We start from the raw sequence: 18,105 nt of genomic DNA, 5'->3' as shown, positions 1-18,105 counted from the left end.
ATAGGCCCCAGACAAGCAGACACAGCGCTTCACACGACACACACTTGGGAAATTCCAGCCCGGCACAAAAACAGATGCAAGAGGAAGAGAAAATGCATATTTTGTCTCTTTGAATCCAGCACTGAAGATCTAGTTGTCCCTGTCACATGTTAAAAAGACTGATTTCTATTAGTCTTAGAAATATAGGTTGTATTAACATAGTTTAGATTTATTAATTGAGCAAATATGTATGTGGGTATCTAATTGGAAAGTCCTAGTATACAGTTTTTTGGGGTTTTACACTATATATTCACCTGATAAAGTCTAATTTAAAGTAATGGTCTAACCATTTTTTTTCATGGTCACTACAATTACATACTCTGCAGTTCACTGTCATCAGCAAAATGTCATGGGTTTAGACTCAAGACTAGACAAGGTTAATTTGAGGTCACATTTTCCTTTTATACCGTGATCTTCACTTCAACTGATCCCTCATTGACTGTGAAGGATGTCCAGACTGGAGACGTGGGCATGTTCAAGGGTTTAACCCCATTTGCCCTCTCTTTTATTTAGCCTGTTGATTTATGAGACCAGGGAAAGAAGAGAAACAGTCATGTCACTGCTATACAATTCACAAAACCAGCTTGGTGACACCCACTGAAGCCTCCAGTAGGTACTGTACAGTAAGTGCGTTGCTGCTTCACGTATTTGCAGACATTGATGTGTGATTGCTAGGGTGCTCAATGTTACTTTGTTAGTAATGGCCATAAGTCATCTTTCATCAAATGTGATATTCTTAGATTTTAGTCAGTTTTACTCTGTTCAGAACTAAATGTAATTTTAGTCACCAGTGCAAAACATGCAAAATTATAATATGGAATAATTTACGCTACGTTTCAATATTGTACAAAGACAAATTGAAAAATATTGTAATGCTAGCAATCCTATTCTGACTAGCATGTGATATTATCTTAATGTTTTGTTGCATAAATATATTATTAATCTCACATAGGATGTGTTTGAGATAATTAACGTAAATTAAAATTAGCCCATGAATTACTCACCCTCAAGTCATTTTAGGTGTATATGACTTTTTTCTTTCAGACGAATCCAGTCAGAATTATATTAGAAGAAAATCATATACACCTAGGATGACTTGAGGGTGAGTAATTTATATTCTGGGGTTAACTAACCCAAAAATGGAGTTGATTCACTGTTACGCTTTTATGTCGGGTGGATTCTGATTGGCTGTCAATATTTTTCATCATTTAACATCTAGAACATTTTTTTGGAAGCGATCTCAAGGATATCATTGGCTTTACTTTGCCATTATCATTGTGGTCGTGGTGCAGACTCTGTTATTCTTTTGAATTAAAGTGATATAACTATTGTTACTGTCGTTGGTGTGAACAGGCCTTTACAGTGGACAGACGTTTAGTCAGTTCAACCCCTTAGTAATTGGGTTGTGTTCAAAATGCTTACCAAACACCACTAACTAAAGGAAGCCTCAGTTTTTTATTTATTTTTTAGATTGCTGTCCTTTAACCATTCGTCCCACCACAATGACAACCCCTACCCTGCCTCTTTCCTCTGCTCCAAACAAAATTCTTTGGAAAGTCATCTTATATCACCCTTTGAACGTGCATTGAACTGTAAAACCGCCCCATTGGAAACAAAATAAAGGGATTGAGGATAGGAGGAGAGAGAGGGATGGGGGAGGGCGGCGAAGGAGGAGAATTATAATTCTTTGCAGGCCTTTGGTATTAACCCAAACACCATCGCTGTCAGCGGCTCTGGGAGGGAAGCGCAAGGGCCAAACATTCAGTGTTAATTGGCACTTTGTAAGCTCCGAGCCTTCCCTTTGTGAAAGGTGGAGGGGATAGAAGATAGAGAGAGAGAGATATAGAGAAAAGGCCAGTTCTTGTTCTTGCTGGGCCTTGTTGAGGGTATTTACGGTTCACTTCTCATTCTTTGTTAATTGGTCTTTCTCTCCTTTATGGAGAAAAAGAGACAGGGAGAGAAAGAAGAATTCATCTAACCCCCACCCTGCCACCCATGTGCCCCCCAAAACGGGGGGAAAGAGAAGAGCTAGGGTACAGAAAGATGCGTAATTGTGCATGGGACTTCATTAAGCCCAGATACAGGGAGAAAACATGTCCAAATAATGCCCGCAAACACATTCAGACTCATGACAGATGCCCCCTAATTTAATCAATACATCACCACAAATACAAGCCAACAGACAACCACACAAATGTTTCCTGGTGCTAGCATGAAAAAACAACAAATAAGCCCAAATATCCTTTTGTTGTTCGCCACATCCAATGAAGTACAATCACCATCTGGAAACTCACCCTAAAACCTGTGCTTAAAGGTATAGTAAGACAGCGAGTTGATAGAACCATTCAAGGGTGCATTTCCCAAAAGCATATGGTCGCAAGTTCTGTCGTTTATCAGCGTGGTTCAACGATTCAGTGTTTCGCGAAAACAGTTCTAACAAACATTCGCAAACAGTGTCGCAAACTTACGGTATGGTTGGAAAACAGCTCTCGACCTGCAGAAGCATAGTTTCTTGTTACTAAGACATAAGGGCTTAAATAAATATGCTCTTGGGCACAGTAAACAAGCTAACATGTAAAAAAAAACTCCATTCCATTTAATCTAAATATAAATCCATTTCAATCTATGTATTTTGGCATGTCCTCAATAAGATACATGACATGCATGTGATGTAATTAACAATGGCCCTGTTGTCGAACTAATGTGGTTCAAAAGATGGAAATGTGACCATGTTCGGGAAACAGTCATGAATAGTTCATTTCTACAACACTGCATCATACTATGGTGAAATCAGCGAGTAACATGGCTGTACGGGAAATGCACCCCAGCAGGGTTGCCAGGTTTTCACAACAAAACCATAGCCCACCTTTAGCCCAAAACTAGCCTGATCGCCTTTCGAGCGGGGTCTCCCATTAAAAATCACGTTCCGGGGGGTAAAATATATGATTTTTGGCAGGGTTCCCCAATGAAATACATTTCAGAGGCTAAATATCGAATGATTTGGGTCACTTCGGCCCGCGGACATGAAAACAACCCGCCGCAACCGTGTTTAAGTGGTCGCCGTGATTTTGTCTAGTAAGACATTTTCCTGGATCAACATTACTGTCCAAAAATACAGGTTTAACCCAATCTCTTCCTCTAAACCTAACCTTGCCCATAATTTATTCCTAAAATCAGAGGGAAATGATAGCTGATTAACAAGGGTGTAGAAGCACCTAATCCTGATTGTAAGCCTAAAACTGACATTTGCTGAAAAGTTACCTCTCAATTCTGATTGGTTGACTGGAAACATGTTGTACTTGGTCAAATCACGCTCACCGTGTTAAAGTAGCCCAATCCCGCCGGAAAACCACAGACTTGGCAACACTGCACTCTAGACTGATTTTGTAAATTATACAATTAACAATTATTTTATAAATCAGTCATTGCTACATCTGACAGACAGACAGAGAGACAGATAGATAGATAGATAGATAGATAGATAGATAGATAGATAGATAGATAGATAGATAGATAGATAGATAGATAGATAGATAGATACTCACACAGAAACTCACACAGACCCCAAGTGTGTGTTTGGGTCTGAGTGAAGAGTCCTAATTAGAAGAAGGGAGGTAAAGGGTTGCTGCTTTGGCCCGCTTCACAGCTCTTGTGGCCTCTTCCTCTGCTCCGCTGAGTGTGTAAACAATAACAGTGGCCGCTCTGAAAGGACACAGGTGTCAACCATTGTGTGCTTTTTGAAAAGCATGGAGAGAAAGAGGTTATAAGGCTAGAGGGGGGGCTAACACACCCTTTTCATCTAACTGCAAACAGCCCCTCCTGCGTCTCACTGCTTGACTAGTATTGTCTCACATGCAGTGAACAGGAAATCTGGGTCCAGAACAACCGCGGTTCTGTTTCTAGATTCTGCTAATTGGGAACACTGGGGGGCTTTTTAAAAACTGGATCTTGGAGGTTACATTTTAAGATTTTGCTTAGATGCATTTAAAGTGTTTCTTCTTATGATTTTAAAATGTTTGGATAGCATGGAAATATATTGTAGTGAAACAAATCTGACTGGATCAATGCCTAGTTAGACAGACAGCATGTTAAATCAATAAATGAATAATTCAAACTATTTGTGAACTGAATCATCCGGTTTATTGAATAGATCCAAACAATTGTTTCATGAATCAGATAGACAGACAGACAGATAGATAGTTCACTTCATGGTGATGTTGGAGAGGGTGGGGGATTTATTGCTCAGCATTAGGAGTCCTAATCTGTTGCAGGTGTTGCTGGCTGCTATCCCAGCCAGCCGGGCTGTTCCTTCCCCCCGAGGCCCCATCATGAGAGTGTATGTGGGCATGTGTGGGTGTGTGTCTGAGAGAGAAGGGGAAAGTGTTTGTGTAATGTGTAAGGCAGTGCGCATTGAGTACAAGGAGGTTCTGGCTTTGATTTCTCCTCTTAAACCCAGTCAAGTACATGAGAATTGATACAGCCTGGCTTCATTTCAGATCATCTAGCTCTTCTGTGAATTTTGATATACTGTGACCCACCCGTGATAATTGCAGGGAATTAATGTGGAACATCTCTCTAATGAAGGACTCACTCAGAAGAGAAAAGTCTTAATCTTGGCGGTCGTACAACCCAACCACCTCATGGACGAACTTTTGGGACGATGAAAGGGGAACACGTGCAAGTAAAAGAGTTCGTGGTCGCTATTGTCAAGAGACTGCTGCCCTCTTTCGGACATATTGTGTTATAACATCCAAATGCACTGGTGCATCAATTTTTTTTAGAGGTTTAACGCAACTCAGTGTTGTAATTACACATTTAAATGTGTGATAGTAGTCTGTAAATCAAAGCAGATTCTGAGTTCGCGTTATCTCATTTGCATAATTTGCGGGTACTAAAACTCATAGAGTGTGCCTTTATGGACGCAATTCCTTGTCTAAAACACCATAAATGTTTTGAAACTTCTCATTATCTAATGTATGCTGTGAATGTTACATTTTGTCAGCAGTAAAACTCAGGCGGCAAGCTTTTATTGGAACATCTTTATTGTCGAGTCTATACAAGATATTCGCCTCAGACACATGGATAATGTGTGTAACTGATAAGAAAATATGAGGTAAGTTCAGAGTGCTTTACATTAAGTAGTTTAGTATACACACAAACATAGTTTAAAGTCCTGATTACATGAAATATATGGGTTTTAACAAACTTTACAAACAGCTTCTGCCAAAATGTGCATACAGTTTGTGAACAGGCGAAATACACAATGTTTAAACTCTTTTAAGCTTTACAGCAGCAATATGTTCTTGGTAATGTACTACAAATCACCTCAATCATGGAATATTTCTCAGCAGGTTAAATGTTATTTCATCATAAAGCTTTATTTTTTATCTTTAACAACAGGGAGAAGAACTGATCACCCTCATGAGCACCATTGGCTTGGTGTGTGTCAAAGCACATGCGCTAATGGCTAATGCTCTGCTCCACACATAGATTTCGATGAATCTGTCAGCTTCCAGTAACTGGGTCCTTATCAACTTGCGGATTATATGTGTAGGAATTTTGAATCGCTTGATCCCTAAAGTAGGGGAACCAGTCTCTGAAGAGACAGGCGTAGAAGGTGTACCAAGGGTAAAAGGTCTCAGATTGTCGAGACGCTCCAGCTTCGATAATGTTCCAGGCAGCCTCTTGTGCAGGGTAGGCAGTCATATTGATGTAACCTCTGCATTAAACACATAAGAGATATGAAGAATGAGCCTTTTATCAGCAACTCAAGGTAATGTCTGATACTGTTTGAGTTGCATAAGTGTTAAATATTACCACAAATTAGACTTTGTTTGCCAATTTGTTTGTTAGTAAGTAGTACTGAGCTAGCACCACTAGGCAAAATTGAAACCCTACCATTTTAAACATTGTTAAATTGTTAAATTTGAACTTTTTTTGTTCCTTTTCACTTTTGTCTTTTTTGTTTTATATTTTTGGACAGTATACTGCCATCTACTGGCCTGGATACATTAAGATTTTTGCCGCTTTGTTATCTGTTGTTTGATTCCTTTTAATGGTGTTTTGTCCTACACTAGAGCAGTGTTAATTTTGACACGAAATTTTAATTTAGTTTTAGTCTTAGTCTTTTGACTATAATTCTTTTTAGTTTTAGTCAAGTTTTAGTCATCTGATTTGTTTTAATTTTAGTCTTATTTTAGTCGACTAAAATTGCTTGGTATTTTAGTCGACTAAAATTGCTTGGTATTTTAGTCGACTAAAATTGCTTGGTATTTTAGTCGACTAAAATAAGACTAAAATCAATAACAGATTTACTAGACAATTTTTTACAGCTGGTATAGGAAACAAACTTAACCAAAATATATAAAACACAAATTCAACTTTATTTCAACACAACTGTGTCTTTATTTTGATTCAAAAGCTTTTATGCAGCAACAAACACTGTCATGATAATGTAAACAATAACTAGCTGCCAATTGACCATCAATAAAAGAAAAATAACGTTAGGTCCAGGACCTTAAAGCTTACAGCTGAGCTGAACAATAAGTGCATACATTTAAAGTAAATATTTAATAAGTTGGGTAGATAAAAAAAGTAACAAGATTTTATAAGGTATTCATTTGTCTAGCAATATTGTATGTTTTAAATACTACAATATTGCTAGATTTGTATGTATAATGATAGGATGTGAACATTCATGTTTCACATGACTAATATAGAAATATTTGTGATATTGTCAACAAGTAGAACATTATAAAATATACTAAACATTAGTATTAATCAAATGTATTTATCATGATATTACGTATTAGTATTGTGCTCGCATCTAATTTGAAGAAGGGGCTATTTTACAGTACTTTTCAGTTCGTAATATTTAATGCTACAACATCTACGCACTGCACTATTCCAATTTTGCTTAGCTCAATAAACAAAAGAACATCGTTGTGAAATTACATTTGAGAAAATGTCCGGGTGGCTCGTCTGTAAATGTCTTTTCAAATTGGTTGTGTTCTTGCCACGAATGAGCGCTCTGCGTGCTTTACACTTTGTTTTGTTTTGTTCGTCGTCAAACGTGAAGTGAGCTGTGGACATTTTGTCGCTCTTTTAGACAGTAGGGACTTTAAGCAACAGCTGCAAATGGAACGGCTACAGCGACCGGAAGTTTGCCGTCACACCGCTGTAGCCAAGAAGGTAAAAGTCACTAAGCAACGGTAAAACAGAACAGCGCAACGCAGCATTAATTCATTTATTGAGATCCAAAAAAATATATAATTTAAAAAAGTAAGAGAAGGATTGCTTTTGGCGTTAAATGACAATCTTTTGTCAGAAGAGGAGTTTTTAATATTGTATGATGTAAATAAGTCTAAAAACATAACATTTATTTACCTAACCTCTCACGTTGTAGCGACTCCGGCAAATCAGCTGTTCTCCCGTAGTAGACCGTTAAATTAGAACGTCACAAAGTAGCAGTTAAATTCGCGCAGGCGCAATACAACGCCAGAATGGCGTTGCCGTTCCACCAGAGGCTGTTGCTTAAAGTCCCTATCACCTCTTCGAATGCCGTCTTCCCGGGAGCTCATAAAAACTGAAAACCTTCGCTTCACGTCTCAATAAGTCAGGCTCTGATTGGTTCTCTTCTCTCATGCAGTCTGTTCTGTTTTGCCGGTTCTTTTGCTCATTCCTCGCATCTCTCCCGTCTGCTGATTTGATTTTCGTCACAGTCTATTTTCGTCTCGTCCTTTATTCGTTGACGATAATGTCAATCAATTTAGTCATAGTTTTAGTCTCCATCAGTGCCTTCTATTTTAGTTTTCGTTTCGTTTTCGTCGGCAAAAATATATTCGTGACGAAAATAATGACGAAAATATTTAGTCAACGAAATTAACACTGCACTAGAGGTATATATATATATTATAAGTTTCTAAAAATTACTTGTCTAAAAGTTTTTCGAGTCCAGTTTTAATTAACTGTAAATTTGCATTGCATTTATTAGCATAGAAAACCAAAGATCTTGATGTTAGCATGTTCTTACTTGATTTTCTCCATGGCGCTATCTGTGTCAATCAGGCCGAGTGTGCAGATGGTTATGGACACATTGCTTTTTTGCATAGCTAGCTCATGCTGCAGGCCTCCAAAGAAACCGTTGAGTGCAAACTTTGTTGCGGCATACGGCAAAGCAAAGGGGCCGCATAATTTTCCTGCAGAAAAGAGTTGGCCGTTATTCCAAACATCTTTTTGTTTGTTAAACCAGTGACAATTGTGAGAAAAGTGTAATATTTTCATCACCTAGCAGGGAAGAAACAACAACTATTGATCCTTTACTCTTTTCAAGAGTAGGCAAAGCTTTCTGAGTCATCTGTGCATAACTAAGAAAATTCACCTATAAGAATTGAATGACAAATCAATCACATGTTTTAGTTGTATGGCATCAAATGTAACCCAAATATTAAAATAATGAAGTGTGAATGAGATTTGAGAACTACATTGCTTTTACAGTATGTCCTTTTTGGTACACATTCATTTTTGGGGGAACTAACAAAGTCACTGTTGTCGATACAAATTGTTTTCATTGTGATTCTACACCTCTAGCAGCCATCGTGTGTGCTCCACGTCTCCATCCCACATTCTGTACGGACTGGGCCCGATGTGGTTCAGAACCAGGTAATCCAGACCCCCAAGCTGTTCGATGGCATACTGCACCACGCTTTCAGCATCGGAGGCGCTCGCCATGTCCGCAGGGATGAACAAGGCCCGTTGAGCCCCTATTTCCAAGCACTTACTCACAACCTGAGTTGAGATGAACGAAGCAATCAGAAATTTCCGTGAATCGTGTAAATGATGAATGAAAGATGAAAACCCAACTGACTTGTTTTAGGACATTTTCTCTCCTCGCCGTGATAACGAGTTGGGCTCCTAAACGGGCATAGTGGTACGCCAACTGCTCGCCGATGCCAGTACTGGCACCAGTCACCAGCACCCTGGCACCCTTCAAGGACTCTAAAAAAGACATAGTTCATATGATGTTGACAATGGAGCCATTCTCCCAGAGTGTTTTTCAAACATGTCTGTCTAGCACGTTCATGTAGAAAAACAATAGAAATAAAATAGAAACAGACCTTAACACGACCAATGCATCAAAAGTCAATAGAACTGATGCTGTTTGCATGCCCACCAACTGTTGGGTAAATGTCTAATGCATGAGGCACACAAAATGCTAAATGGTTTGGGAGTTTCAAAGATGTCATTTGATTGATTGAATTCTACAGGGATTCAGAGAGATGTCTGTGTCTTTAGAATCGACTTTAGATTTTCATGCCACTAAACAGAATGCAAAACATAACCAACATAGCTTTAAATTGTCGCTTAGACAGCCTTTTGGTTGATTTCTTGGCCGATGAAATCTGCTATGGAGTTCAGAACTTCAACCGGCAATCTGATGGCATGGTTAGGCGAGAGTATAAATAGAAAAATAACAGTCATTGCATAGAAACGCCTCATAATGCCATAATGGTGTATTTAATGTCCATAAAAGTCAAATGACAAATCCAGCTTTCTAGGTTTATCAGTTTGTTGAAAGATTTTATGTATGGCCTTTTCCCCATTAGTCACGTCGATTGTGGGTAGCAAGTTATATTAAACTTCTCCAATAGCCTCTCTGTACTCCAACAAACGCTCTGTGGTAAAACTGATTAGTTTGAGGGTAAAATAAGGCAGTGCATCTGCTGCAGGACAGAGATGTTCCTTTGCTTGTCACACATCCTTTACTGTATACATGTCATTGTGGCCATGTAAATTAAAGCCATGACTGATTCTTGGTGGGGTTTGTGGCAAAATCCCTCAATATTTATACATGAGAAAATATGTGGTGATCTGTGGGACACTTTCATAATCATCATGCAAGTTCAAGTTGATGACCATCAAATGTTGGACATCAATTATTATCTCATTCTCAAAGCAGAAAATCAGTTTTCAATTATCTAAATGGGAGATTATCAATTCTATATTAAAACTGTTACGAATTCCCAGTTTAACAGAGACCAGGTCATGTTTCTTTCTTAAACACACTCGTGTATTCACTACGATGGTGCAAAACACAACATTAAAAACAATAGTTAGCTAGCAAAATGGCATAATGCATATCTATTTATTCACACAATTGTTATCTTGCCTTGCACAACACAGCTGATTATAATATCTCAAAGTGACACAAAAAGATAACAATAAATGGCATGACTTGTTAGTACTTAGTTATGTACTTTATTGCTAGTTAATATTGGTTTGTATTGTATTTTCCTACACAGTGTTTATGCTGAATTTGAATGCAGGCTATATTTGATAATTTCTGGGAAAAATAAATAAAATATTTCTTATTTTGTGGAATAAAACCGTATGATACCTGGGTTTTGCTGAATATATTAAAATAATTTAAAGAGGGAATAATGTCCCATTTCAAAATAATTACACAACAGAGAACAGCCTTAAGAGTATTAGGTCAACCACAAATCTTGCCAGAAGAAAGGAAGAAAACAACTATTCTTCCTAAATCCTGGTTTGACTAATCACGGGTCTTGCACATGACTTATGTGGTATGACAGGTTATACGATTAATACATTTTATTACACGTAGACGAACAGAAAGGTAATTCAGCTCACCCTTATTAAATGACGGAGCACTCCATCGAAGCGCAATGAAAGCAACGCATATGCTGCCCAGCAACAACTTGGCATAAAGATTCATTTGAGGAGAGCTGTGGAAGATTAAAATGGACAGAAGTATGCAGCTGAACCGATCAACTGTCGAAAATCAGTGCTATAACCGAACCAGCAGAGCCGGATCATATGTGTGTCAAAAGCATAAAAGGCGGAGTCGTAACAAAGTTCAATACGATTTATGTGGTGCAAATAATTTTGTGAGCAATAAATGCACACTGTATGTTTTATAACCGGGATATTAACAACCGTTATAGTTATTATTTAAATGTTTATTTTTAATCCAGCGTATGTTTTAATTTGTGTGCGTGTGTGTTTCTAAAATGCAGAACAAAATGACGGAAATAAAACCCAAAAGTCAGGTTAGGCTATACTACATGGTTAAACTAACGAGTATGAATTTTTTTTTGGCGTTGAAGTTAATTGAAGTAATGTTATCCTGTTAACTTTTAATCCCAATATCACATTTAATTAATATTTGAATGATAAACAATTAATAATAATACTAAAACAAAGCAGCTGACATTAAGTTCAGCGAGTTGTTGTGGCGGCACATTCATCAAATAAATAACACCACAAGTCTATTAAAGTAACTGGTCTGCTTTAAAATCGTTTATTTACTTTTTTTTTTTTCAAATTAACTTACTTATACCGCATTTATCTTTTTTTAATGTATTTACGCGACGCTTATTTTGTCGAACGTGCGGATAGTGAAAGTCTGCATTCAAAACGAACTTCAATGCTAGCAGTTCGTGCTGCTGGAGCATAGTGCTGGAGCAAATGCCCTTGTCAGTGAAGTTCGCTGTCAAGATAAAGCAACATATCCTGTAAAGCAGGGTTTTAGTTCACCGTTTTGTGCTATTTAGCATAGCTTAACTTTTAGGACCATGGCTGCCAAAATTTTGCCTGTAGTCAAGTTAGTATTATTGCGTTGTTGTGTATGCAGCTAATTAGCAGTTAGCATGCAAGTGTCAGTTTGGGCTTGAGAGTTATGCTGATTGATATATTTTGTGCATTATTATATTTTATATAGTTTTAAATATATGTATTAGTAATACATTAAATAAGAATGTGTTTAAATAGGTTAAGAAGAGTTACTCTGCTATTTATTAGCAAGAAGATAAGCAGTGAAAGCAATATGACATGAAATACTGGCTTTTTGTTTTGAATTTCAGTTAAACTAAAACGTTACTATACTTTATATATATATATATATATATATATATTATTTTATTTTATTCTTTTCATAATAACTAATGTAACGTTAGATGGCAAACATCTCTACTGTTTATCTCACTGTGGTTTTTGACTTCGAATGACTGAATTTGTGTTGATGTTTGCTTCAGGTTTGCAACAAAACTTACCCTTGCAGGTGGCGCCCTTTATGTTGCCTATGATTCAGGGCTTCTTGGAAATGGTAAAGAGGGATCTGTCGCCTTGGGACGAGCTAAAGATGCCTTCCCACCTGCTGTGGAGGAGTGGATGAAGTATTTCGGCTTCCAGGTATGAGAAGTTCTGAAACCGAGTTTATTAATGAAACCGAAAGTAGAGCCTTTGACTTTTGATGCGGTGTAAGGGGATTTAAAGTAAGATATAATATAAGCACTGAAGTCATCAATGTGAACTTACCTGATATTTATTTACAAAGGTGTGACAGCAGGTATAAGAATACACTAGAATACATTGAAGACCGGATACTGAAAATGCAGCTTTGCATTGCAGGAATAAATTACATTTTAGAATATATTCCAATAGAAAACATTTAAATTGTAATAATATTTAACAATAATTTTGTTTTACTTTATTTGCTTTTAAATAAATGCAGCCTTGGTGAGCATAAGCTTTTAAAACATTAAAGAAACTTTTACTGACCTCATACTGTAGAATGGTAGTATATGACTATTTTTATAACTGATGTGTAATACTGACCAGATACTTCTTATGGTGCTGTCTGTGTGGTATTATTCTGTGTTGTTTTAAGTCGCTTTATTTGAATGTTTTAGTTTTGTTTTTGTGGAATATTTTAGCTTCCTGCCACGCCCAAAATTGAGTTCTCACCACTGGATGCATGGAACTCAGGTAAATAATAATGTATTTGGTGAAAGATGTTAGTATATAATCATAATGTAAACATAATATATATATATATATGTGTGTGCGTGTGTGTGTGTGAAAACCAAACCGGTTTCCGCCCAAATCAGTATTGTTTCTGGTCGATATTGAAAAGTTATTTTTTAATTTTATGCAAAATGCGATATATGCAGAGTTATTAGGTCATGTTTTCTCCCTTTTTTTCCAAACCGCGAATAGTGCCAGTCTCCCTTTTTTGAAGAATCCTATATATCCGCTCATCTAATCACAACGCACCATTCCACGCTCTGTAAACAGTAACAGCCAATCACAGCGCACCATTCCACACACTCTAGACAATAATGGATACACTATTTGAATACACTCTGCATCTTAGTCTTAAGCTGCCTTTCCACTGCACATGACATTCGGACACGATTGTCGCATTTCTAGTGGCAATCACGCAGAACTTTCAAACCTGTCATGCAGCAACCGTTACTTCTGCATATTCACTATGGTAAAATGTATAATTTTAATTAATGTTTGGATATATATGAATGCATCGTCACAAATCAGATGACCACCCAAAATAAAAACAGTACCATATTTTCCGCACTATAAGGTGCACTTAAAAGCCTTTAATTTTCTCAAAAAACGACAGTGTGCCTTATAATCTGTCAAAATGTTGACATTCCGTTTATCACAGCTCCATCTAGTGGCTGCATAAAACAAACCCAGTCAAACGTTTGACTGCAGTATCTTCTATTCTATGCGCTTTATAATCCAGTGCGCCCTATATATGAAAACAGATCTAAAATTATATGTTTCTATAATCCGGTGTGCCTTATAGTGCGGAAAATACGGTACTGTTTTATGGGCTAATCAAGGTAAATAATGATTTAATAATTATAAAATAATTATTTCTGCCATAATCATTCTAAAGCATCATTTCACAGAAATAGTGTTAAAATAATAATGTTGAAGTGAAGAAAATATTGGTAATTCTGACCTCGCACCGATAGGTTTGAGTTGTTTTTATTAGAATACATCACATCCGGTCGGGCGGTCGCATATGGTCTAGCCGCAGAAGTTAAAATTTTTCAATGCATCCGAAGCTCAAATCAGATCCGAAATTTCCACATATGCATATGATCGGAAGTCCACGCAGCTCCCGCACTACTTTCCATTGGAAATGAATAACTTCCGGTCTGTTGCTTGTCGTTTGTTGGAGACAGTGGAAAGGAGGCTCTACTCCTCTAATTTGTACTTTGTGATCAACAAACAAGGGCTGCACGATTAATCGCATGTGATTGTCATGCACATCTCTTCAGTAAAGCTGATTCTGTGATTAATAGTACCAGTAAATCTCCATCACAGGCTTTTAGATGGAGCGACATTTAATACACAGAGCCGTGGATCACTGACAAGCTGTACTATATCACGTTCAGTGGATAAATTGCATTTGATTCTAAATGTGATATTGCATCGCTTGTCAGTTTAAGTGTCTTTATTAATGCCATTTATGTTCTTGTTAATATAACACATAGCACTAGTCAACTAAAAGAATCTAGCATGGCGAAGATGAATGCACTTCTGGAAGTTGAATGTAAGGGAAAAATCATTTTGGAATTTCTGTGGTTTAATGTGATGTTGTTCATTTTCTTGTTCATGATGACATTTTCTTTTATTGCTGTAATTAATTTATAGCATTAACAAGATGACCCATTGAATTAATTTCGGGAGTGATGACTGATGGATTTATATTTAGTCCAGTGCCTGTATATAATTATTGATTATGATGTAATATAATTAGTATTGACCAAGTTCAGAGGCTGCCAATGTATCCTTATGATAACTTAATTTTTTCACTCAGGGGTCCAGAAGTCTTTCCATGCCCTATCAGTCGCCCCGTCCACAGCTAGTGACTACACCAAACAAGGCCTCCAGTACGTTAAAGACCTCACAAAATGAGCATTTACAACTTTAAAACGAGTAAAAGTTGCTATTTGAAACATTTCAGTGGATGAGACTTACTCACTTCAAGAATATGTGCATATATGTCACAGACTAAATTCCGTTAAGTTTTGAGGAACAACAAGTAGAATGATTAAAAATATGAATATAATAATGGTATTGTTTATTCAGTTTTTTTCCCCTTTGGTAACAGTTGTAAAGCTTTGAGAGGAGTCAAAAATAATTTGAAGATCATAATATAAGTGTTATCTATATGTGTATTGTTATTCAAGTCTCTTATTTATTTAAGAAATCTCATCCTGGGAGTGTTCTGTTCTGGTTTAGATGATTCAAGGTGATTTTCCCCTTGAATCATCTGAAATGCACCCGTTTGTATAGGCACTAAAGGACTGCAACTGAGTTTTGTATAGTTTATAATTCCATGTTGCTCTGTTTAATGTAAAATAAACAATGTCAAATATTTTGAGGGATTGTAGTTATTCTGCATGACTCCGTTTGCTTACAATTACTAATTTTGTAATAGCTGGTTGCTTACAAGTCCATTGAAGTTTAGCTTGGACTCTATAGAAGTTCTAACCATGTGACAGCATTACTTAGTAACACCTCTCAGCTTTACCACACAGTAATGCTGCATTCATGTTGAGAAGGACCCCAGCTCTTTTCTGCACCTCTTGACTCATTTTGAAAGTTTCTGTACGCGTCGTTCTTACCAGAGCACGTTGATTAAAGAACGTGTATGTGGGTGGAAACATTAGGGGTTTGTGGGTTTAGTGCATTGTGGCCTACGTCCGGTAAACTGAGGAAATGCAGCGAATGACAAGAACCAGGTGTGGGCGATAAGACGAAAATCTCATATCTTAATCTACGATCTTATCACGATTGTTTTCAATGCTGATTTTAAAGAGAGTTTTGCAAGTTACTGAGAGAAGTACAAACAGTAGTCTCTACTAGCACAACTAATAAAAGTAAAGTGTCGTCAAGCTTATTAAGGACTACAATAATTTCTATAAAAGCTTCTAAATCACAATGAGTGATTTTTCTTTTTTTTTACATTATCGGGACAACAGCAGGTTTATTAGGCTAGTATCACTTTCGGAACTAATGCACACACCTATAATTATATACTGACACACAGCTTAGTTTCTCCCAGCTATTTACATTCACCAAGATGTAACCTACTTGTGTTGACTAGAATATTAGCCAAGTCGGGCATTTTGACACATTTTCTTGTATGTCGAGTTAAACGCAGCCCAAAATAAACTTTGCATGTCCGTTTTCAACTCCGAGAGAGCTGCGCGGATGTATTTACATACAGAAATAAACATGACATGTTTATAGGACATAAAAGATCACAAACGATCACAATAGAAAAGCATCCCCCCTAATGAGAACTTCTGTTGTTGAGTGACTCATGTGATGGCAAATGTTCTTTCTGGAGCAATTCCTTCTCTCTCTTTTTAAAATTTTCTTCAACCTTGTTTGCTTCATGCAACAAAATTTTTGTGACTAATAAAAATCTTTAAATAAAACTGAGACTTAATGTCCTTCAATGAATGGAGTTCTTTGCTATAAAGATTTTTATTCACCTTGACAAATCAATTGCTTGTGTCTCCAGGATTTATTATTTTTTGAAGGCATGCAAGTGTCTTTTCAAACGTTTTATTAGGGCCCGAGCACTGCAGTGCGAGGACCCTATCGGAATTGCTCCGTTTTATTTTTGCAGTTTTGCATCTATTTCTGGTGAACTAGACAGTTGTGTAACTTAGGAAGTGGTGAACTTTAGCAGTGGTTGAGAATCAAACAGCCCCCCTAACTAGTTTCGCTCTTTCTGAAGTGGCGCTTTAGAAAGGAAAAATGCAAAGTCATTGTTTATTGAGTTTTTGTTGTCCGTAGCAGCTGATCATTTTCTTGATCCACTCTTTGTATTTAGAAATTTCAGTGTAAACATTGGGAATGTTTGGGTAGTCACAGTTTTGTGACCGGTTGAAAGAGACAATCCCCACTGCTGTCCCACTGCACACCAGCTGTCCACCCGAATAACCCTGAAATAACAATGCGTTTGAGATCAATTAACGGACTCATTTTTATTGAGCTCAAAGGAATTATGAATAGTCTTCAAAATATGGATTAAGACGTACCTGGCAAGCGCCACTTTTGGTCTCGAAACCCCCAGCACACAGGACATTGTTGGGGAGTATTACTCCCACTTTTTTCCACATGGTCTGGCAGATGGAGGAGTTGATGGTCAACACGTCTGTCTCCAGAAGATCGTTCACCTTATTTTCATGTTCAGTTGGACGCCATTCTGCAACCTTGCACTTTGTTTTTGGCTTCAGTGGTTTGTCCTTGTGCGAGAATGTGATGGTTTTCACACCTTTGCCATTTTTCAGCTTATTGGACAGCTAATATTTCACTTAAGAAAAGTGATTTTTGCAATTACCATTGAAGATATGTTTATTAAAATTATTTATTAAAATTTAAATGTATGCAAGTATTTATTTATAAATTAATATTTAATGATAAACTAAATATTGTTAGATTTTATAACATGTTTAATTTATGAATTTTGTACGTTCAGAAGTATGATAACGTTCCTAGTTTTGGTGTCTTTGAAGGATTTTGCACTGTATATCTTTTCAGATTGGCTCCTTTCGGACTGAAGTTGTTGGTGCCCAGGATAACAGTCATGTTGTCACTTTATTCATAACATAATTGCATATTATTAAACCATTTCGTTGAACACCAAACATATTCCAGGTTAACTAAAGGCTTTCCTTTTATGGCAGTGTGCGGCCGTGAGCACGTAGCTCAGGTGGATCAGGAATCCTCCTCATCTGTGTTTTCCATCAGTCTGCACTGATGCCATGTTCTTTTTGGCCTTTTTTGCCATGATGATATCAGCTCCAAATGTTCCTAATCAAGCAAATATTCATGTTTGAGCTAACAGAAAACATTTCAGTTTTGTAATCAGTAAAGCATTAGTTTGCTTACAAGTGAAACGCAAGCTCATCAAAGCTACTGAAAGCAACAGGCTGTATGCTGCTTTCATTTTGATGAGATGCTGCTGGTAAGACCACCACGGAGGTCTCTACCACAAGACACATCCTGAAAGTCAATGATGATGCAAAATGCAGAATTTGCAATTTTGCTGCAAATACATCTCACTTTTCTTGAATACAAGATCTTCTCCACCATATCTTAGTAAAACTGATGTCTTTCTGGTGAAGATTCATTTCTTTGGCTGCATTGCTCTTGACTATTCATGATGGAATTATTTGATTCCTCTCTTGGTTTGGTCAAACATGTTTTTTT

At 37.1% G+C, this 18,105-nt stretch overlaps 2 protein-coding genes and 1 pseudogene across 4 annotated transcripts; 1 reads left to right on the top strand and 2 right to left on the bottom strand.

The window, feature by feature from the left end:
- Positions 1 to 5,059: 5,059 nt before the first annotated feature.
- On the bottom strand, positions 5,060 to 11,050 carry hsd11b1la (hydroxysteroid (11-beta) dehydrogenase 1-like a). Its single transcript, XM_052590207.1, has 6 exons — positions 10,693 to 11,050; positions 8,906 to 9,036; positions 8,623 to 8,826; positions 8,326 to 8,419; positions 8,072 to 8,237; positions 5,060 to 5,758 (listed from the first exon to the last, which is right to left on the bottom strand). Exons 1-6 carry the CDS (start codon positions 10,775 to 10,777, stop codon positions 5,545 to 5,547), a joined length of 894 nt encoding a protein of 297 aa, XP_052446167.1. The 5' UTR covers positions 10,778 to 11,050; the 3' UTR covers positions 5,060 to 5,544.
- Positions 11,051 to 11,485: 435 nt separating this feature from the next.
- On the top strand, positions 11,486 to 15,256 carry LOC127987862 (MICOS complex subunit MIC13). 3 transcript variants are annotated; one of them, XM_052590239.1, is made up of 4 exons: positions 11,486 to 11,537; positions 12,096 to 12,252; positions 12,777 to 12,828; positions 14,693 to 15,256. In XM_052590239.1, exons 1-4 carry the CDS (start codon positions 11,530 to 11,532, stop codon positions 14,788 to 14,790), a joined length of 315 nt encoding a protein of 104 aa, XP_052446199.1. In that variant the 5' UTR covers positions 11,486 to 11,529; the 3' UTR covers positions 14,791 to 15,256. The 3 variants fall into 3 exon arrangements, with proteins under 3 accessions (XP_052446199.1, XP_052446198.1, XP_052446197.1); XM_052590238.1 differs by having other exon boundaries at positions 11,486 to 11,665; XM_052590237.1 differs by having other exon boundaries at positions 11,487 to 11,576.
- A 1,256-nt stretch (positions 15,257 to 16,512) lies between these two features.
- On the bottom strand, positions 16,513 to 18,098 carry LOC127987860 (kallikrein-7-like; annotated as a pseudogene).
- Positions 18,099 to 18,105: the final 7 nt, after the last annotated feature.

This window comes from Carassius gibelio, chromosome B22 (genome assembly GCF_023724105.1).
Source record: "Carassius gibelio isolate Cgi1373 ecotype wild population from Czech Republic chromosome B22, carGib1.2-hapl.c, whole genome shotgun sequence".
Lineage (NCBI taxonomy): Eukaryota > Metazoa > Chordata > Actinopteri > Cypriniformes > Cyprinidae > Carassius > Carassius gibelio.
This window is presented reverse-complemented; position numbering and strand designations above follow the sequence as displayed.